The sequence below is a fragment of the Candoia aspera genome, chromosome 1 (genome assembly GCF_035149785.1).
Source record: "Candoia aspera isolate rCanAsp1 chromosome 1, rCanAsp1.hap2, whole genome shotgun sequence".
Taxonomy (NCBI): Eukaryota; Metazoa; Chordata; class Lepidosauria; order Squamata; family Boidae; genus Candoia; species Candoia aspera.
In genome coordinates, this window is record NC_086153.1 from 157,561,029 (window position 1) to 157,583,985 (window position 22,957).

Below are 22,957 nucleotides of genomic sequence, written 5' to 3' on the forward strand. Positions count from 1 at the left end.
TACAGATAGCCTTCACGTTATCCTTTACACTCTTATTGTCATGACCCCGTTGCAAGGCGCACAAGAGTCTCACAACGTGGATCATGATCATCAGGAAAAGAGGAAGGATATAATCAAATCAATGCTCAACTAATCACCCAAGCACCCACACCCATGAACTGATCTACAGCTTCATAGAAGGACATCACAAGGTAATTCAGATAAGCATCGAAGACACAGAAGGACTCACGCCTTGTGCCCCGGAGGACGCACCTGCACCCATAGGACAAAGACAGCAGCCGGGAAAACGCCCAAGCCACCATCACAAATCCCATCAACGTCTAAATCTCCCGTCCGGTGAGGGGAATGGGGACAATAGAGGGCGGAGGAGCATGGGTCCAGCAAGGGGGTATAAAACAGGACACCATGCCCCCATGCCTCCATTCCCGTTTTTCGTTCTGTCAAGCATTCCGTTCCAATAAACCGGAAATCCTTACTCCCTATTAAGTGAGTCCGTGTCTTATTCGGAGCGAGGCTGACCCTGACATAAAAACGGGAATTGGAAAAAACTTTTAACCTAGCACCTATCCAGCCAGCTTGTGAGGGACCCAGCTAGGTATGGAGAACAACGGAGTGCGGCGACATTACCACCCGGCAACCAGCGGCGAAGCTCCCCTCCCCTTGGGCGGGATGTGCCTGAGGTCCCGGCGGTGCAACGCCCAGGTAAGCGCGGGGTCCAGCTCGGAGGAAGAGGAAAGGGGGGGAAACACCCAGGCGTCCCGTGGCCCGCGGGCCACCGCGGATGAGATGGGGGGATCCTCTCTAGGTTCGCCCGGCACCCCGGAGGAACCGAGGGACAGACCGTCATCCACGGTGGCCGGAGTCGAGGGTGAGCGGAGAGTCGAGCGCACCCGAAGGAGTTCGCGGACAGCGGCGAGGCTAAGCGCGCTGGAGGAGAGGCTGGAGGCGGTACAGCTGCTGCTCCAGAGGCTGACGGCGGCGCAGTAACCCCACGGCGGCAGCATCAAGGAGGGCACCAGAGGTCCGAAGGCGCACCCGGCGGAGAGACGGAGGGGCGACATAGAGGACGGTGCAGACCGCGGCAGAGTCCGGTGCCAGGAACCCACCCGATGGCCGGAGTCGCACCCGGAGGAAAGACAGAGGAACAACCCAGCGGACAGCGGCAACTACAGCAGAGCCCGGTCCTAGGAGCCCACCCGACGATGGGAGGAGCACCTGGAGGAGAGACAGAGGGATGACCCAGAGGACAGCGGTGACTACGGGAGAGCCCGGTTCCAGGAGCCCACCAGATGGACGACAACCCACCCTCCCACCCTGTCGATGGGATGACCTGCTCACGAGGAGACCCGGCGAGAGAGGACACCGACACCTCCAGGCGCCAGGAGACGAGACGACTCACGTCAGCCCCCGCGACGCATGCTGCACGGCCCAGATGTGACCTGGAGCCAGACCAGAACGGCAGCCAAGGACTTTGGCATAAAGTTCGATGGGGACCCCTTGAAACTCTCCTTTTTCCTGACTAATGCCAGGTACTACCTCGAAGAGTGGGGCCGCTGTTTCAGGACAGAAAAGGGCAAGTTAATGCCCTGGCCATAAAATTAAAAGGACGGGCCGCGGATTGGTATGTCCAACTGTGCCAATCAGGCGCCCGGGAGCTGCAGGACAGCAATGAGTTCCTTCGGGTGATGGAACTACACTTCAGGGACCCCCTGGAGAAAGAAAGGGCAAAACGGACTTTGAAAGCGCTCCGGCAAGTTTCAAGCCCTGGCAGGAAAAGTGGAAGTTTGGTCTCAATCAACTCTGATCGAGAAATTTAAAGAAGGACTCAACCTGAACGTACTCAGGTGGGCACTCTGCCGCAACAACCCCAACTCCCTGGCCGAGTGGATTCGTCTGGCGGGGGAAGCAGAGGATGCCCAAGACACTTTCCTCCAAGCCAAGAGGGAAGCGCAGCAGGTGGAGGCAACGAGAACATCACGCACAGCTGAGGGGCCGGGGAAGGCGAGACCCCAACCGTGGAAGGTGGAATGGGACCGGCGATTCGCAAAGGGCCAGTGCCTCAAGTGCGGCAAGGACGATCACAAGGCGGCGGCTTGCCCCAAAACTAAACCCAGAGAGAGCACGTGGAGGGCATCAGCCACGCCAAACCCAGCACCAAGAAAACTGCCGGTGGCGATGGGGAGGACAGAGCCAAACAGTTCCCCTACAGCTCAGAGAAGGAGGGAAGCAACTCCGACGAGCCGACGGGAAACGCCAGCCACCTGGCTTAATGGGCGCCAGAAGACAGGTGGAAAAAGGAAATAGGCGCACCGACGGAGAGGTGAGTGAAAAATGCCCCACCCTCTATGTCCGTGTTACCCCCACCCATGGGGAAAAGACAGAAAAGGTCTGGGCACTGATCGATTCAGGCTGCTCTAAGTGTTTAATGCACCCAGACCTGGTAGCCGCACTTAACCTCCGCTGCTATCCACTTCAGCACCATTTGGTGTTTACGCAGCTTGATGGGTCAGCAGCGGGAGGGGGCCCGGTCACCCAATACACCAGCGAGATCGCGCTCCGGCTCGGCAGCCACGAGGAAAAATTGGCTTTCATCGTGGCACCCGTGGGGCAACCCCTACTTATACTAGGGATCCCATGGCTCGTGCAGCATAACCCAGTTATCAACTGGAAAACTAGAGAGATCAAGTTTTCTGACGGGCGCTACCAAGCACCCACAGGGGACAGGGTCCCCCGGGCAGCAATGGGAAGGGCAACGACGACCTCGGAGCACAGAGAGGCGGCGTTGCCACACGGCCTGCCAACCAACTACGCGGACTTCGCAGACGTCTTCTGCGAAAAGGAGGCGGACAGACTCCCCCCTCACAGGAAAACGGACTGCACCATCGAACTGGTCCCAGGGGTGCCCCTACCCAAACCCAAAATATATGCAATGACCCAGAGGGAGCTGGCAGCATTAAGGGAGTTTGTGGATAAGAACTTGGCGAGGGGTTTTATCGAGCCTGCAAACTCTCCAGTAGGAGCTCCAGTCCTCTTTCGCGAGAAAAAGGACGGGTCACTGCGGTTCTGTACAGATTACCGGGGCCTGAACGCCACATCTGTATCCAATAAACACCCACTGCCCCTAATAAAGGACATCTTGTCCCACCTGGCAAAGGGTAAGGTTTTCTCTAAACTAGATCTAAGGGAAGCCTATTACCGCATAAGAATAAGGGAGGGGGATGAGTGGAAAACGGCCTTCAACTGCCCATTGGGGTCGTTTCAATACAAGGTGCTACCATTCGGACTGGCAGGGGCACTGGGTGTATTTATGCAATTAATCAATGAGGTCCTGCGCAACCACCTTTTTAAAGGGGTGCTGGTTTACCTCGATAATGTATTAATATACACGGAAACAGAGCGTGAGCACAAACGGTTGTTAAAGGGAGTGCTCAGGAAACTTCGCAAGGCAGAGCTGTTTGCCAAGCTCTCCAAGTGCAAGTTTCATAAACAACAAATTGACTATCTAGGGTACAGGATTTCGGAAAAAGGAATAGAAATGGACCCAAGCAAGGTCCAAGCTATACTGGAGTGGGAGCACCCACGCACGAGGAGACAACTCCAAAGTTTCCTCGGATTCACAAATTTCTATAGGGGGTTTGTCCCGGGGCTGGTGGAAATTGTATTACCCCTGACTAACCTACTAAGGACCAAGGGCTTGGGGGACACTCGCAAATCAAGAAACCCGGGGGCGCTACTAAACTGGACAGCTGACTGCCAAACGGCGTTCGAGAGACTAAAAAACCTATTTACAGCAGAGCCAGTATTACAACACCCCGACCCCGCCAGGCCTTTCGTGGTGCAGGTAGACGCCTCCGATTTCTCCATCGGAGCTCTCCTGCTCCAAAAGGACTCTGACAACCAGCTGAAACCCTGCGCATACCTTTCCCGCAAATTCTCCGAAACGGAGCGGAGATGGCACGTATGGGAAAAGGAGGCGTTCACAGTGAAAGCAGCCCTGGAAACATGGAGGCACCTACTGGAAGGGGCCTCCTGCCCCTTCGAGGTATGGACTGACCACAAGAACCTGGAGGCTCTCAGCACGCCTAAATGCCTCAGCCCCAAGCAGGTGCGCTGGGCACAGTTCTTCAGCCGGTTCAATTTCACGTTGAAATTCATACCGGGAAGGAAGAGCTTCCTGGCGGATGCCCTCTCCCGACGGCCACAGGACGCCACGCAAGCCTCAGACATCGTGGGGACCGACAAACAACTGGGCTGCCCAGCTGTGACGTGCAGCCAGACGAGGAATCAGCCCACGCCAGCACGAACGCCAGAAAACAAACGGAGCCGCTGTTCAATTCCGCTCGACTGGCAACAAAGACTCGCTCAAGCACTACAAATGGATACATGGTTGCAAGACAACCAACACCATGTATCTCTCAAAGACAACCTAGCCTGGAAAGAGAACGTTTTTTACGTGCCAGAGTCATTGCGGGGGGAAGTTTTAAATTGCTCACACAACGATAAAACTGCGGGGCATTTTGGGTTCGTAAAAACCCTACATTTAACGAGACGGCAATTTTGGTGGCCGACGCTTAGAAAAGACATCAAAGACTATGTCGCCGCCTGCCCCACATGTGCCACCTCCAAACGGAAGGGGGGGAAACCCCAAGGGCTGCTGCAGCCAGTAGCCAGCCCCTCTCGCCCATGGGAAGAAATTTCCATGGATTTTATAGTAGACCTACCGCCCAGCCAAAGGAAAACAGTCATCTGGGTGGTAAAAGACTACTTTTCAAAACAAGCACACTTTATCCCTTGTACGACCATCCCCACCGCGCAACAACTGGCACGCCTGTTCCTCACACACATATACAGGCTCCACAGCGCCCCCTCTCGTTTGGTGACTGATAGGGGCACACAGTTCACGTCCAAATTTTGGAGGGAATTTTTAAAACTCATTGGCACCAAACAGGCACTGTCCACTGCGTGGCATCCACACACAGACGGATCTACAGAGATCCTAAACTCAACCCTTGAACAGTTCCTAAGGGCATTCATAAACTACCAGCAGGACAACTGGGTGGACCTACTACCTTTTGCAGAGGTAGCCTACAACAATGCAGTACATCAGAGCACTGGCCACACCCCATTTAAGGTGGTCTACGGAAGGGACTTTGTACCAATACCCGAACTACCTCAACCGGACGCCCCACCCTGCTCACCAGACGACTGGGCAGCGCAGCTGGCGACAACCTGGCCAATCATCCAAACGGCCCTAGCGGACGCACAAACCACGTACAAGAAATTTGCGGACAATCACAGGGCGGAGGCACCGAACTACAAAGTGGGAGATAGGGTCTACCTCTCCACTAAGTTCATAAAGACCCCACAACCCTCGAAGGAACTGGCACCGAAATTCATCGGACCCTTTAAAATCTCAGAAGTAATCAATCCGGTCACATTCAAACTGGAACTACTCCACAATTTACGACGGATCCATCCGGTATTCCACTGTGCCCTGCTGAAACCAACAAGCCCTTCCAAATGGCACATGGAAAACCCCCCGCCCCCACCCATCGTGATAGACAAACAACAGCATTTTGAGGTACAGGAGATTCTGGACTCAAGAAAGCAAAGGGGCACACTACAATACCTCGTTAAATGGAAGCATTTCCCACACCCAGAGTGGGTCCAGGCACAACACGTCTTAGCAAAACAACTGACTAAACGCTTACCCAGGGAAACCAGCACCCTAAAGACATCTTCGGGGGGCAGCATGTCATGACCCCGTTGCAAGGCACACAAGAGCCTCACAACGTGGATCATGATCATCAGGAAAAGAGGAAGGATATAATCAAATCAATGCTCAACTAATCACCCAAGCACCCACACCCATGAACTGATCTACAGCTTCATAGAAGGACATCACAAGGTAATTCAGATAAGCATCGAAGACACAGAAGGACTCACGCCTTGTGCCCCGGAGGACGCACCTGCATCCATAGGACAAAGACGGCAGCCGGGAAAATGCCCAAGCCACCATCACAAATCCCATCAACGTCTAAATCTCCCATCCGGTCAGGGGAATGGGGACAATAGAGGGCGGAGGAGCACGGGGTCCGGCAAGGGGGTATAAAACAGGACACCATGCCCCCACGCCTCCATTCCCGTTTTTCGTTCTGTCAAGCATTCCGTTCCAATAAACCGGAAATCCTTACTCCCTATTAAGTGAGTCCGTGTCTTATTCAGAGCGAGGCTGACCCTGACACTTATTTGCAAAGTGCCTAATTATCAATATGCAAATAATTCCAAGAATAATTCCACTAGTTAACAAAAAAAGTGTGGTCATTTAAAGTTACCAATATTAGGTATACATCTCTATAATGTGTGCTGAAAAAACACACAACCCAAAGTGCTCCCTCATGACTAGTAGTAAGAATTGAACATGTGTCAATCCTTACATAAAGACTCTCTTAGCTACACTGCAGAACTATTAAGATTAATGTGGACTTGCCACTTTGAGCACCATGGTTCCCAAATTCCCTTCTCAAATGAAATGCTTTTCTTGGTTCCAGTAATTAAAAAGATGTTACCCCACAAATGGCACCATTTGGAAATAAATATATATTAAGTGTAATATACTTTATAAAGGCAGAACTCCGTGACACTATTTTAACCTTAAGATATCAAAGCAACTACAACAAAATTACCTGACCACTCACATATATTTCTGCATCACAGGGTCATGTGAACTAGGAAATCTGGACATAATTCAGTAAGTAGTTGACTTCCTGAAGCCAATGGCATTCCTGTAACTCACAGCTTCACTATGGACCAGTATTTGCAAGAATGCAGTGGCCTGTTATATGAAATAAAATGGGGTGCTATTCTCAGTGATACCAGGGCAATGGTCCACCAGTCCTTTTCACCAGTCCTTTCCACTGAGGTCACTAGTATTAAGGAGAGAAAAGTGGATTCTTCCTGTATCTGAATGTACACCTCCATTTTGACTTTTCTAATAGCATGAAAGGCAATTGGTGCCCTTCATGGAAGAAAAACTAGCACAAAATGTCAGATGGAAGAAAGTAGGAACACATTTTAAATAAATGAATGACTGTTATCTGCTTCTGAAGAAGACAACAAGATGAACCTTGTGGAGTTAGCACCAAATCACTCTCTTAGTTCTGATATTTCATAGCTGCTTCTCTACTGACATGGTTCTTCCCTACAAGCATTATGCATTTCTATGTACAAAACAGCAAAACATAGTATATCTTTTGCAATCCTGTCCTTGTATATTAACAATATGAAGTATTAATTGAAAAAGTAGAAAAGCAAAAAATACCTCTGTTACTAGGGCAGAATCTTCACTTCCAAGCATTTTCTGCTTTTTTATTAGACCTGGCTTTATCTCTTCATTATTACCTATTTTCATAAAAAAAAAACCACTGAATAGAACAATTTTAACATCTAAGCTATGAATAATTGCACATATTAGAAAGATTTCATATTGTCTTATTTTAACAAAAAGTCAACTACAATGCATCAAAAGTTTGCTTAAGACTAATTCTATTGGTTTGCAAAAAACTATGCAAAACTGAATAATATTCCTAATATGAGATTCTATTTAAATCCATGATAAAAATTTGTAATACTTCTCAATCTGCACAAAACTATTTTTTACCAAAGGAGAACCCCAAAATTATTGTGTTGTATAAGTTATGCTACTCCACAAATGCCATGATGATCTACTTGTATTAAAAAAGTATCCATCATTAAAATAAATACCATTTTCAGCAGTATGTCTATAGTTACTGAAATAGCATGTTAGCATGAATAAATTATACTTTATTGTATCACAGTGAATTCTCCCCACCTTCTTCATAAAGTCAGAGATTTGTGATCTAAAAAAATTTACAACTGATTGGTGCATGCCAATTTTAATGGTCCTTTTTATTACCAATGTTCCAGAACATAATCCCTGATTTATAATAAAGCTACAAAACATGGGAACTATATTGGCTACACTCAAAACAGGGTAAAAAAAAAATCAATTTTAGTTTTGGATTATCAGATCAATGAGAAAATAAAAGATTTGAACTACTCAATGTAATTTATATAGACAGTCATTACTAAGTACATCCTTACCTAGGCAGATAAACAATACAGAAGACTTGAATTCTGTGAGGTTTATTGTGTGTAAACAATCTACTAACATTAATTACCCCTTTGTACAATCTAATAGATGTATGCATGTTGAAGGGCACACACTGTTTACATAACTATTATTTTAATTTCTGATGTTCTGAAATACTTAAAAAACGTTTTACACTTACAATACCTAACCCTAACAATACATTTAGAATTTAGATATAATCTGCCCTCTTCTACATATAGTAAAAGAAAACACAATCAATTATTGAAGAATTTTTGCTTATTATTTTTTCGAAAACTTTTTCAGATGAAGGAAATCAACTAACAATGGTGCGTTGTGTTTAACAGGAACCACAATCAATCTCATGTCCAATTTACCATCTCATTACTTATTTAGAAACATATTTATTTGGTCCTGTATTAGCTGTATTAGTAAGCAACAACAGCAACAATACTTTATAAACAACAATAATACAAAATCCTGTTTATGCTGATGTTATCTGATTCCAGTGCATAAGCTGTATAAGTAACTTAACTATTTACCACAAATCTGCTAAACATATAGTGTGGAATCTCATGCAAAAGTAAATTAAATTCTATTATTCCATACTCCAAAAGGAGAATTTAGTGTCCTAAAGAACTTAGGAGAATTTAAGATAACTGCCAAGACTTCCATAGCAAATCTATCTCCACACTTACCTTTCTTAGAGGCTGAGGTTAACTGGGTTGAGGTTATTAGATCTGCTGGCAGCATCCATTCTGGAAGCTGTCTTTTTCGCTGCACAGACCTTGATTCTTCTTTTTTAGGAAGAGTAAACTAACAAAAAAAGTAAATTAATATACTAGTACATATTTTCCACAAAGGCTAGAAAATAAGAATAATAATACACAGGGGATCAATTATCATCTTTCTCCATAATTGTTGTAATACCTTATATTCCTAGATTTATGCAACTGTATTGTGCCCATCTTCAGTAAAGGATAGTTACCTTGTTGTGGTGCTGGAGCTTGAGCGCCTCAATGATGCCATGAGCTAAACCGTGAAGGGCCACCCAAGACGGGAAGGTCATGACAGAGAGGTCAGACTAAATGCGATCCCTGGGGAAGGTAATGGCAACCCACCCCAGTATTCTTGCCGTGAAAACTAAATGGATCAGTACAACCAGAGATATGTCGGTATACCATCGGAAGATGAGACCCCCAGGTCGGAAGATGGTCAAAACGCTACTGGGGAGGAACAGAGGATGAGTTCAACTAGCCCCAGACGTGATGACGCAGCTAGCTCAAAGCCGAAAGGACGGCTAGCGGCCGATGGTGTTGGTGGTGAACGGCAAATCCAATGTTCTAAGGATCAACACACCATTGGAACCTGGAATGTAAGATCTATGAGCCAGGGCAAAGTGGATGTGGTTATTGGTGAGATGTCAAGATTAAAGATAGACATTTTGGGCATCAGTGAACTGAACTGGACTGGAATGGGCCACTTCACATCAGTTGACCACCAGATCTACTACTGTGGACAAGAGGACCACAGAAGAAATGGAGTAGCCTTCATAATTAATAGTAAAGTGGCTAAAGCAGTGGTTGGATACAATCCAAAAAATGATAGAATGATCTCAGTTCGAATTCAGGCAAGCCATTTAACATCACAGTGATCCAAATATACGCCCCAACCACAGATGCTGAAGAAGCTGAAGTAGAACAGTTCTATGAGGATCTGCAGCACCTACTGGACAACACGCCTAAAAGAGATGTTATTTTCATCACAGGAGACTGGAATGCTAAGGTGGGCAGTCAAATGACACCTGGAATTACAGGTAAGCATGGCCTGGGAGAACAAAACGAAGCAGGACATAGGCTGATAGAATTTTGCCAAGACAACTCACTCTGCATAACAAACACTCTCTTCCAACAACCTAAGAGACGGCTTTATACATGGACTTCACCAGATGGACAACACCGAAATCAGATTGACTACATCCTTTGCAGCCAAAGGTGGCGGACATCTATACAGTCGGTAAAAACAAGACCTGGAGCTGACTGTAGTTCAGATCACAAACTTCTTATTGCACAATTTAGGATCAGACTAAAGAGATTAGGGAAGACCCACAGATCAGCTAGATATGAGCTCACTAATATTCCTAAGGAATATGCAGTGGAGGTGAAGAATAGAGTTAAAGGACTGGACTTAGTAGATAGGGTCCCGGAAGAACTATGGACAGAAGTTTGCAACATTGTTCAGGAGGCGGCAACAAAATACATCCCAAAGAAAGAGAAAACCAAGGCAAAATAGCTGTCTGCTGAGATACTAGAAGTAGCCCAAGAAAGAAGGAAAGCAAAAGGCAACGGTGATAGGGGGAGATATGCCCAATTCAATGCAAAATTCCAGAGGTTAGCCAGAAGAGATAAGGAATTATTTTTAAACAAGCAATGCGCGGAAGTGGAAGAAGACAATAGAATAGGAAGGACAAGAGACCTCTTCCAGAAAATTAGAAACATCGGAGGTAAATTCCAGGCAAAAATGGGTATGATCAAAAACCAAGATGGCAAGGACCTAACAGAAGAAGAAGGATCAAGAAAAGGTGGCAAGAATATACGGAAGACCTGTATAGGAAGGATAACAATATCGGGGATAGCTCTGATGGTGTGGTCAGTGAGCTAGAGCCAGACATCCTGAAGAGTGAGGTTGAATGGGCCTTAAGAAGCATTGCTAACAACAAGGCAGCAGGAGAAGACGGCATCCCAGCTGAACTGTTCAAAATCTTGCAAGATGATGCTGTCAAGGTAATGCATGCTATATGCCAGCGAATTTGAAAAACACAAGAATGGCCATCAGATTGGAAAAAATCAACTTATATCCCCATACCAAAAAAGGGGAACACTAAAGAATGTTCAAACTATCGAACAGTGGCACTCATTTCACATGCCAGTAAGGTAATGCTCAAGATCCTGCAAGGTAGACTTCAGCGATTCATGGAGCGAGAATTGCCAGATGTACAAGCTGGATTTAGAAAAGGCAGAGGAACTAGGGACCAAATTGCCAATATCCGCTGGATAGTGGAAAAAGCCAGGGGGTTTCAGAAAAAAAACATCTATTTTTGTTTTATTGACTATTCTAAAGCCTTTGACTGTGTGGACCAGAACAAATTGTGGCAAATTCTTAGTGGTATGGGGATACCAAGTCATCTTGTATGCCTCCTGAAGAATCTGTATAATGACCAAGTAGCAACAGTAACAACAGACCACAGAACAACGGACTGGTTTAAGATTGGGAAAGGAGTACGGCAGGGCTGTATACTCTCACCCTACCTATTCAACTTGTATGCAGAACACATCGTGCGACATGCTGGGCTTGAGGAATCCAAGGCTGGAGTTAAAATCGCTGGAGGAAACATTAACCATCTCAGATATGCAGATGACACCACTTTGATGGCTGAAAGCGAAGAGGAACTGAGGAGCCTTATGATGAAGGTGAAAGAAGAAAGTGCAAAAGCTGGCTTGCAGCTAAACCTCAAAAAAACCAAGATTATGGCAACCAGCTTGATTGATAACTGGCAAATAGAGGGAGAAAATGTAGAAGCAGTGAAAGACTTTGTATTTCTAGGTGCGAAGATTACTGCAGATGCTGATTGCAGTCAGGAAATCAGAAGACGCTTAATCCTTGGGAGAAGAGCAATGACCAATCTCGATAAAATAGTTAAGAGCAGAGACATCACACTGACAACAAAGGTCCGCATAGTTAAAGCAATGGTGTTCCCCGTAGTAACATATGGCTGCGAGAGCTGGACCATAAGGAAGGCTGAGAGAAGGAAGATCGATGCTTTTGAACTGTGGTGTTGGAGGGAAATTCTGAGAGTGCCTTGGACTGCAAGAAGATCAAACCAGTCCATCCTCCAGGAAATAAAGCCAGACTGCTCACTTGAGGCAATGATATTAAAGGCAAAACTGAAATACTTTGGCCACATAATGAGAAGACAGGACACCCTGGAGAAGATGCTGATGCTAGGGAGAGTGGAAGGCAAAAGGAAGAGGGGCCGACCAAGGGCAAGATGGATGGATGATATTCTAGAGGTGACCGACTCGTCCCTGGGGGAGCTGGGGATGTTGACGACCGACAGGAAGCTCTGGCGTGGGCTGGTCCATGAAGTCACGAAGAGTCGGAAGTGACTAAACGAATAAACAACAACAACATCGTGCCCATTTTAACTCATGGTTGGATGTTCTAAAAACCTAGCTGTTCTTCCAGGCCCTGGGGTAAGGTAGTTGCTCAGCCTCTACAGGTTGTTGTTGTTTGGTTTGGTTTCTGTTCTCTTCTAGATGACTGTTACCTGTTTCTCAGCTTTTAATGTTTGTGTTTGAGTACTGCTCTTGATTCAGAGTAGTCAAACTGCCTAGGGTCATCTTAAGGCAGCTTCTAAACTGGATGGATGGATGAAATATCCCTTGTTGGGCATGATTTCATACGTGCAAATCATAACCCAGCTAAGAAGAAAGTTCCCCTCTCATAGCACCATACTGGTTCTACCCATGTTCCTTTCATTCAGCCATACACAGAAAAGAAGAAAGCAGAGTGTCACCCAGCATACTCTAACGGCCTAATGGCTGATGAATGCATTCCACTATACTTAAACTATTTAAAGATTATGTATGAAGATTAAGTATCTGCTACGTATTAAGGGCACACATCACAAATTCAATAACCTTGTTAAAATGTAACTCAGAAGGAGATGAAGAATACATATTTCTCAAACCTAGAAATTGTTTGGCATAGCAGTGAAGTACATAATATTTAGATATAAATAAATATACAGTATGTTTTGGTAGAGGAACCTATGCATCTGGAGTGAACGTGTTACAGATCATATGACTATGGTTACATGTTTTTCAACCCCAACAAATACAGGTAGTCCTCGACGTAATGACCATTCGTTTAGCAACCATTTGAAGTTACAACAGTACTGAAAGAAGTGACTTACAAGCAGTCCTTGCATTTACAGCCATCACAGTATCCCTGTGGTCACATGTTCAAAATTCGGGCACTTGGCAACCAGCACGTATTTACGATGGTTGCAGCATCCCGGGGTCACATGATTGCCATTTGCAACCTTCCCAGCTGGCTTCCAACAAGCAAAATCAATGGGGAACTGCATGATTCACTTAATGACCACCACAAAAAATGTCATATAATCGGGTGCAGTCATGTGATGCCTCACTTAACAACCACACCACTTAACAGCGAATTTTCCAGTCCCTATTGTGGTTGTAAGTCAAGGAGCACCTATAAAGACTTCTGCTAATGAGAAGTTAATCCCAGTGAGTTCAACTAAGACTACTTTACTCACAGTAAAGGGATATACTTTCAGCCTAACTCTCCATGGGTAATGACACTCATCATTATATGACAGAAGAAGTAACCTCATTCAGAACAACCTCTCTTGGGATGCCACCCATGATCACAAGATTTACACTAGTAATCCAGACAGAATTCACATTCACTTGTCTGGATTTGGATCCACATTGTGTAGAAGCACAGGGGGTCCATGTTCTGCAGCACATATAATGAAAGACACTCCACCTTCCTTTTTTGATAAAACAGAAAAGTTTTCAGTCATTTTAAATCCAAGACTCAGAAACAGAGGAAATGGAAATGGAGGGAGGAGCAGCTGGAATCCTCAGGGAATATCTGAGGAGGACAGGGGGATCCAGAAATAACTGAGACAGGAAAATCTGTTTCAGACAACAATTTCTCCAGGGAAAAAGAAATAAGGGATCACTGCTCTTCGAAATCTCTGATTTTAGGTTGCAATTTACAAGTTTTGGGAAATATCTAAGGAAGACAAATAGGAAATTGTTTGCTTGGGAGATCCTTTCTCTCTCAGATATAGGTAACATTTTAGCCAAGAATTTGCAGTCAGACCATTACTTTGCTTTAATGTGCATGCTGATTACAACCTTTATTTGTATCTGATATCTACTGTATCTGAAGTTCATTGTATTTATGCAAGCTTGGTTACTATGCTTGTTGTACTTTGGGCTCTTTGAGCAGTGAATCCCATTTACCTTGGATCTGTCTCATGTTTAGCATCTTTGATAGCTATTTATGTGATTGCCTTAAGATACTATGATTTTATCAGTGCTCTTTCTCTTATTTCATCAACACCACTAATGTTTTTTTTTTGTATGTGACTACCTAATATTAAAAGTACATTTACATTTCCTTACTTAATGAAGCTGATTGTAAAATTATATCTTGTGTTATTGATCTTACTTCCCACAAAAGGGGAGGGAGGGGCATTTTCAATACCCACATGCCTCTTGGCAGAAGGTCATAGAAACAGAGTCCTATTTCTGTCACACACCAGTGTTAGTGGGGAGGATGGCAGGTAAAGGCATCCTCCTAGAAGACAGGAGGTAGTACCAGCTACACCATGGGAAGAAGACAGGCCAGGGTGGGTAATACCTGAGAATGTCTTGGATAGTAAGTTGAGACCTACCTTTTAGCCTGCTGGCCTAGCCCTGCCACTATAGCCTCTCTGAAAATAGGTTTTCTATAACCTCATACTTCTTGATATACATGAAAAGCATCCCTATCATAAAATTCACTTAACTTTTCCATTAACAAAACTGCAGCACCCCAACAATGAAAATTACCTTCTCTGGGATTTCAGTTGCTTTTTCCATAAGTGAATGTACTTCTGGAAGTTGGTTTTTGCTAGAAGGGATTGCTGATTGTCCTGAAGGCTGTCTGTGAGACATCACGGTTGACTGCAGAGTTGTGGAGATTTGATCTGGCATGTCTTCTACACAGAGATTACTATTTTCCCTATTGCATGTAATAAACCTCTTAACGGCAATGAATTGACACAGGTTGCTACTCATTAGTTAGTAGAAGAGATGTAGAATTAAAGGTATAAAATTCTACCCAAAATTATGATTTAGGCCCCAAATTATATCAGTGGAGTTATTTTTATTGTTTGTTGTTGTTGTTGCTGTTATATTTGTTGTTAACCCTCCTTTTTGTGTGCCTTCAAGTCAGTTGGACTATCTCTGCAGCCTTCTTAGCAAGATTTCAGAAGTGATTTGCCACTGACTCCTTCCTAGGGATGAAAGAAAGTGACTGGCCCAAAGTCACCCATATACTTTGAAGAAATAAATAAATTCAATCGTTTCACCAGAGATCAGGACAGTCCTGGATGCATCATGAAAACACTTCAATGCTTGACACACCCCAATTTTAATACTTGCAGCATATTCCATATTCTACATTAAAACTATAGATGAATGCAAACTGATAAATGTTAAACACTATAATGCTACTCCCACTTTGGGGGGAGGGAGGTCTTTATTTTTTTTTGTGCCTAAAAGCTTGACTATTATTTTGCTTCTTTTGAAGTCGCCAAAAAATGGTGGTGTCCTAATATGAGTTTTGGAAAAACATACATTAAATAATACAGCTGTACAAATCTTTTAAAATAAGTGTCTTGGAAACCACAACAGCATCTACAAGATTTTTTTATGTCTGTTTCCAGGCTTGTTTGCTGCTTGGAAAGCTGCTCCTATTGCTGCTGCTAAACACAGTGAGTCTGCACGCGTGCACACAGAGGGACAGCTGGAAGCTGCTTCCAAAACAGCTGTGCAAGCCAGGAAAAATATAACAATTTAAAGCTGTTTCATATGTGCTCCTGCCTGTTCCAAAGGACCTCTTGTACAATCCAATTAATGAATCTGATGTGCTATATAAAGTTCTGGTAGTTTATAGTTAATTTCTCCATGACAGTATGCTTTAGCTTGTTCTGAATCTTATTTAGCATGTATATAACAAGTCTCATGCTACTAGGTCTAAACAATATTTTCTGTTTTATAGCACAAAACATAAACACTATTCACAGAGAAAAGAAAAATAAGGATTTTATGTTATATTAAATACTCTGAATTTAATGCCCTATAAATTTTAGCGTAGCTAATACCTACTTCATTCTACATCTAAACATTTGATAAAAACAATTTTCTTTTGCTTTGAAATACTAATCAGAAGTTTGCTGCATTGTTGTCTTATATCTTTGAACTCCTGTCATTACAACTTTCATTACTTTTTGTCATTTTTGAAAAAATACTGAAGTTTCAATCACCTAACAACACAGAAACATCAAATATTTAAAGTATTAGTATATTTATATCTGTATATTGGTATCAACATCTCTAGATTACATTCTGCATATGTATAATTATTACAGGAATCAACTTAAATTTTTTGTGAAGGAGAAAGGAATAATGCCTGCAATTAAAAGCAACTTGAGATAATTAACAGAATAATTTACTCAGCTACCATTTACCATAATGACTCAAACATAATTTGACTCATTTGGCATACTGCATATCAGACTATATAGTAAGAGGCAATTTGACACTGAAACTCACTGTCACATTTTCATCATCAAATCTCATTACCTTGGCAGGTTTTCCTTTTCCAGTGGGCTACACAGAACCTTGAAGATGTATTTGTCTACCAACAGAGAAAAACGGTCACCTGGACACAACTGATGCCACTTATCTCTGTCCAACAGAAATAGTTGGTCATCTTCAACAGGCCAATAAAAACAGGGGTTCACATGGATCTGCCAAGGAAGAAGAAGACACTTGGTATAGGTGTCAGTGAAGACCTTGTAGGAATGAATAGAATTAATTATAAATGGGCCATGATTCCATTACAATGCAGCAATACAGCTAATTTTGGGAGAGGTAGGATATTATTATTTTAAACTACAGTGAGAGAATGTATGATATATATTAATCGCATTTGAAATATTAACTGCATTCATGGACCACAGATAAGGTTTACTCATACAGGATCAAGAAAATTCCTTGCGTGAGTTATTTCCATCAATTTACACTCCTACCAAATTCCAATACACAGAAGTTCAGGCTTTGGGAACAGCTTTGGGGAGCTGCACAATGATATCTATCACAAGCCATGATGATGTCAAATGATTGTGATGTTTTGCACAAATGGCACAATTATATAACAACATCTGAAGCCAGTAAACCATGACATTTCCTTGCTGACATCATGACACACGTGTAAACATTTTCCCCCCACCATGGATGCCCATGCTGTAGTGGAAGGAAGGAAACTAAACGCTACTGGATGACTGAAGACAAGTAGCTGTTCTTTGAATCCCACCTCCCAAATAACATACTCAGTAGAACCCTAGGAAATGAAGAGAGAAACTTGTTTGAAGTAATGGCTAATAATAAGATACACTAGTACATCTCAGTTATTAGGGCTACAAACATGTCAAAAGTTATTTGGAAGAGTTTTGAAACATAGCGCAGCACCTCTCTGTTGTTCATTAAAATAGCCATGTCCCTTTTCAAGTTTCTATGCAAGCCTGGAAAAATATGTAGCTTCTTTAAGAGTTGTACTAGTTGATTCTTAAACTAAAGAGTTGGGTTCAGCTGGTATATCATGGTAGGTGCAAATGTAATTGGCCAACCTGTTGGTCATTATAGCATGTGAACTAGAGGGACAGAAAGGGTAAATGTGCTTTGGATCCAGCGTAGGCACCTTTTCTGTACCTGTTTGCAGCTCTTTAAAGGAAATATGTTTTCTCCTGGGTTTGCACAGTATCAATGTGGGCTTCAGAAAATATACATTTGAAGAAATGATGTAGTAACAGTACAGCAACACATGGTTGCATCCTATCACTGTCTGTTTCTTGCCTCCTGAACAACCTATGGCTTACAATAATGCATGAACCAAACCCAAGAGTTCCTGACAGTCAGACTGTATTTATTAAATACAAGCCAGACTTAAAATTACATTCTGAAAATATATTTCTCTACTTTTTTCTTAATCCTGCAAATCTATATATAGTTAGAATGATAACAAGTCTAATGAAAATCCAATGTATTATCAAAAACACTCTTTATTAATTTTAAATTCTATCATCTTAACCTCCATTTCTACTTTGGGCTAAAAATGAAAGGGACATTCAACATTAAAATGAGCAATACAAAATTAGAATTTTTCAGTTTGTTTTACACTGAGAAACAGGAAACAGTACCCACCGGTCTGATGCTAAGCTGGTCATCAACTACTTTCAGTATAGCATGCTTCCTGGAGCCATTTTTATCCGTAACCTGGAAATAGACAATGCAATTATTTCTCAACAGTCAATGTGATGCAAAAAATTATTGTAGAAATAAATAATCTTCTTCAAAGAGAAACTGTTTTGCTTTACCTTTAAAATGAAAATACTGTTCATCCTGTTTACACACAGTAAAACGTGTGGCAAGTCATGCAAAATACAGATTAAGATATCCAATTAAGAACTAAAAAGGCTATATTTAAATACATATTCAGATTGAGGCAGAGAGAATGGATAAAAAGAAAACAAAAGAACATCTCTATTTGAACAAACTCATTGAGTATGTGCCATGAAGTCAGTGTTGACTCTTAGCAACCACACAGATTTTCTCCATGATGATCTATCCCTAATCTGCTCCTTCAAGTCTTCCAATGCTGCACCCATTGCCACTGTATTCGAGTCCATCCACCTTGCTGCTGGTCATCCTCTTCTTCTCTTTCCTTCCACCTTTCCCAGCATTAGAGCCTTCTCCAGAGAGCTAGGTCTTTGCATAATGTGTCCACAGTAGGAGCCTGGTCATCTGTGCCTCAAGTGAGAATTCTAGTTTGATTGGTTTGATGTTCTATTTGTTTATTCTCTTGGCTATCCATGGTATTTTCAGGAGTCTTCCCAAGCAAATACACATACACACAGGTGTGTACAGTATGTGTATACTAACACACACATACACCTACAAACATATATTTACATCTACAATTTTCAAAAACTGATTGTATTTCTTGATGAATGTTTAGAATATTGGATAAAACTAGCATACAATCTTACTGCAGAAATAACGTTTTTAGTTTTTCTTCTTTTTAAAAAATAATAATCCCACTGCAATAGTAAAGAACTCTAATTATATATTAGCAGGTGGGTACTTTCAAAGAGCTGCTTTCAAGTTAAAAAAAAAAAACAGTAGAAAATAGACAGTGAAAACAACTAAAGCCAGAGCTCTTCCAACTTAACAGCAATATAGAATGGGAGCTCAGAAGGTATGTAAAATCATGCAAGCTACAACTACTAAAATTCCTTTTTTGTACTCCTATTAAAGATACAGGAACCTTGTCCTTTTTTTTGTATGTAACCGTCCATGGAGAGTATGGATAGTGGGTCAGAATAAAAGCTTGAAAGGACTTTGCTTGCTAAATGATTCAACAGTGACCCATGACACTTGAACACCAAAAGAAATATAACAAATTGTCTTGCTGTAGCTTCTTTTGTTGATGTCTCCAACTTAGGAAGCTTTAAAAAGTCCTAAATAATTGGAAAAACCCTTATAAAACTAAAAAAGCAAATAGTGAATGTAATTAAAAATATGTTATAGTATGTTGTTATAACATACTATATATACTTCAAGAAGTACGATTAATTGTGGGAGAGGGGTCCATTCACAGTACTTGTATATTGTGACCTCTAGTGGGCAATACAGATATCTGTACTTGATAAAACACAGCATAAGAAATTAGTATTGACACACAGTCTTCTTTGAACTACTGAAAATAAACAATTATCTGCATATTATAAAGCACCACCACACTGAGGTTTATGAAATAAAAAACAGACCAAGCAATGTTTTTTTTAAGAAAATGTTATACATAACTTTCAGAAAACTTGAAAATTGGTATGTTATTCCAGTAGTTTTTTTTTTAATCTCCTGGCTGTTTGAGAAATCTTGGTTATCCATCTGTATTTGATTGCTTATATTAGTCCTCCTTTTTTGCATTCTCACTATACATTTATATGCTTTTAAATCTTTATTTGTATCAGAATTGCTAATTTCCTTTTTTTCTTGAAATTACAATAAATGAGTATATGCATGTTTCTGAACTCAGAAGGAGGTTCCGACCTTGAATTGGTATGCTCAAGGATGCCAGTAGACACTTAGCAACTGATTCAAAGAAGATCGAACAAATGGTTTCCAGAGGAAGAAAAGGCAGACTGAAGATGGCTTCATGAAAAGCCTTTGATCATATAGATCATGTCATGCTGTGGAATGTGCTAAGAAAAATGAGAATCCCAGAACATCTCATTGTCCTCATGTGAAACCTATATACAGGTCTGGAAGCCACAGTACAGAAAGAACATAGCAAAGCAGACTGGCTCCAAGTTGGAAAAGAAGTGAGACACTACTCTGATAGCTGAAAATGCAAAGGCTCTGCAAACTCTAGTAATAAAACTCAAAGAGCACAGTGAAAAAAATGGGACTACAGTTAAACATAAAGAAGACTAAACTAATGACAGCAGGTACCACAACCAGCCTTAGAATTGACAATGAAGATACCGAACTGATAGACAGCTTCTGCCTCTTAAGATCAACCATCATGAGTAAAGCAACAAGCAGTCAAGAAATATGCTCCAGACTAGCATTTCATAGAGTGGCCATGAAGGGCTTAGAAAGATATTCAGATACCGGGGTATGTCTATACACAAAGATCAAAATATTGCAAGCAATGGTATTCCTTATAACATCCTACAAAAGCAAAGGTTGGACTTTGAAGAAGCAGGATAGAAAGAGTATTGATGCTTTTGAACTTTAGTATTGGAGAAGGCTCCTGAGAATACCACAGACAATCAGGAAAACAAACAAATGGATCATCAAACAAATCAACCCAAATTCTATGTGGTTATTAAGGGTCGACACTGACTTGATCAATCACATAATCAATCAATATGAATGTTAACACACATACACGCACATATATAAAAGCATTTATTCTAATAAAAGTATCAGAAATATGTATGTTCAAAAAGTTTCGGAAAACTTGGCTGTTCTCCCAGACTTTGGGTCAGGATGGGTGTCAAGCCCCTGTGGAATTGATTAAGTTCTTGCTTTAGTGTCTGGCCAATGCTTTTTCATTTTACTGTTTTCTGTTTAAAATAGTGTAAGCTGCCTGGAATCTTATAGAGTTGGGTGGCCTCTAAATTGCATACATAAATTACTAAACAAACACAAGTTAGCCCATTTCCAACAAAAGTACCCAGAATGAAAGTATGTCACATTGTACTGAACAGAAGAATGAACATTGGAAAATTAGGGCCAAAATGAGACAAAACTAGTATGTAGTATTTGTATTCAGCTATTGAATCTTTGCCTTCATCAAAAAGGTATTCCTTATATAAGCTATTGTTACATTTTCCTCAAATGACCAAAGAACATTCAGCATCACACTGGCACTAGTTCTGAGACTGCATGTTAGGAATGAGTATAATGCATGGACTATACATACCTAGTTATACATAACTACTTATATGGTGAAAATGAGGGTTAGGAAAGATATAGGACCCTTTGGGATAAATCTGTTTTCTTTGCATTTATTAAGGTACTTGCATAGGACTTCTAAAGCTAAATGGTTCATCCCTTCTTTGTGAAGTAAGTTAGACCGAGAGGTGGCTGTCGACTGATGAACCTCCAGCAAACTTTATGGCTGTACTGAGATTTGATCTGGGCTTTGCATTTTGCAACTAAGTGCTATGCCACACTGGCTCTCCTTATAACCTCTATAGAAAATTAATTAAGACTGCAGTCCCATGATATCCCAGGCAATGTCCCAGAAACCACAGAATGTATCAGTTTTCCTTCTCAGAAGTGAGAAATCCTCTTCCAGTCTTGGAAGAGGAAAATTTACAGCAGAACATTCTAGCTGGGTTTTCCCAATGTCATGGGAATGACATTGTATGAGAGGGTTCCGTTAGGAGCAGGATTGAAGGAGCTTGGGATCCAAAGATCAATTACCCAATTTACACTGTATATTGTTCTGCATTTATTCCTATCATTATTCTCCTATATTATGTGGGAGAGATTACAGGAAGGAGTGGCAAAGAGACAGAGCTTCAAGTGGTTTTTTTCTGAGATTTCACCAAGTCAGGGTGCAAGCTAGCAGTTACTAAATTATCAGATGCTCTAAGGATATTGTCCTACCCAGTGGTGATAAAACATGTACAAAGTATTAGTATCAGCATATAATGACAATTTGCATGTAAGATCTGATGCAAGGATCTGGAGCTCTCCTAACTGTACTTTGAAGATGCTCGGTTAAGCAATATTCCTACTCTTAACCTTTTCATCTTTTTGTGTTATTTTCTTTTGTTAGCTTGCAAGCAGAGCCTGTTAAATCTTATTGATTTAATGATTTCACTTCACAAAACTTTTCCAAAAGACAAGCCCCCTAATAGACTGGTGGGGCGGGTCTCATTGGTCAAGCAGGTTGCTTAGAATGCATGACCAGGTAAAGGGAGTTAGGTAATAAACGCTGTCACAGCATGCCGAAAGATCTTGGCAAGCCTCCATCTGTAAAGAAAAAAGGTACCGCCTTCCCCAATATGTTAGGCTACAGTGCCATCTGGAAAGAACCAGAAACGTCCTTATTTCGCGAGTGGACGGTCTGATTCAACGTAAAGGAAGTCTGTGTCCCCTGCCCTTGTCCACAAGGGAGTCGCTCACGAACTGTCAACTCTGTTCGTCCTCTCAGCCAACTATACACACGCACTGTACAAACTGGCACTCCTTTGGCGCACCGCCGTGGCACTTACTCCCAAAAAAGCGCCTCTTCCTATCACTGTTTCCCCGAGCGGCAGCGGCAGAGGGCAACCCCCGTCCACCGGCACTAACTGAAACTCAGACATGACTACAGGCCTCTGGCGTTTCCCCCACTGCAAGATTCCACACGGGAAAGCAGCAACATACCGTCCGTCCTTGT

At 42.4% G+C, this 22,957-nt stretch overlaps 1 protein-coding gene across 1 annotated transcript in view; it reads right to left on the reverse strand.

The window, feature by feature from the left end:
• Positions 1–22,957, reverse strand: part of APLF (aprataxin and PNKP like factor) — a 38,969-nt gene that overhangs the window by 15,913 nt on the left and 99 nt on the right. The window contains 6 exon segments of the mRNA XM_063316506.1: positions 7,322–7,401; positions 8,830–8,947; positions 14,782–14,953; positions 16,579–16,745; positions 18,199–18,270; positions 22,791–22,957. Of these exon segments, the coding sequence (XP_063172576.1) occupies positions 7,322–7,401; positions 8,830–8,947; positions 14,782–14,953; positions 16,579–16,745; positions 18,199–18,270; positions 22,791–22,957 (776 nt within the window).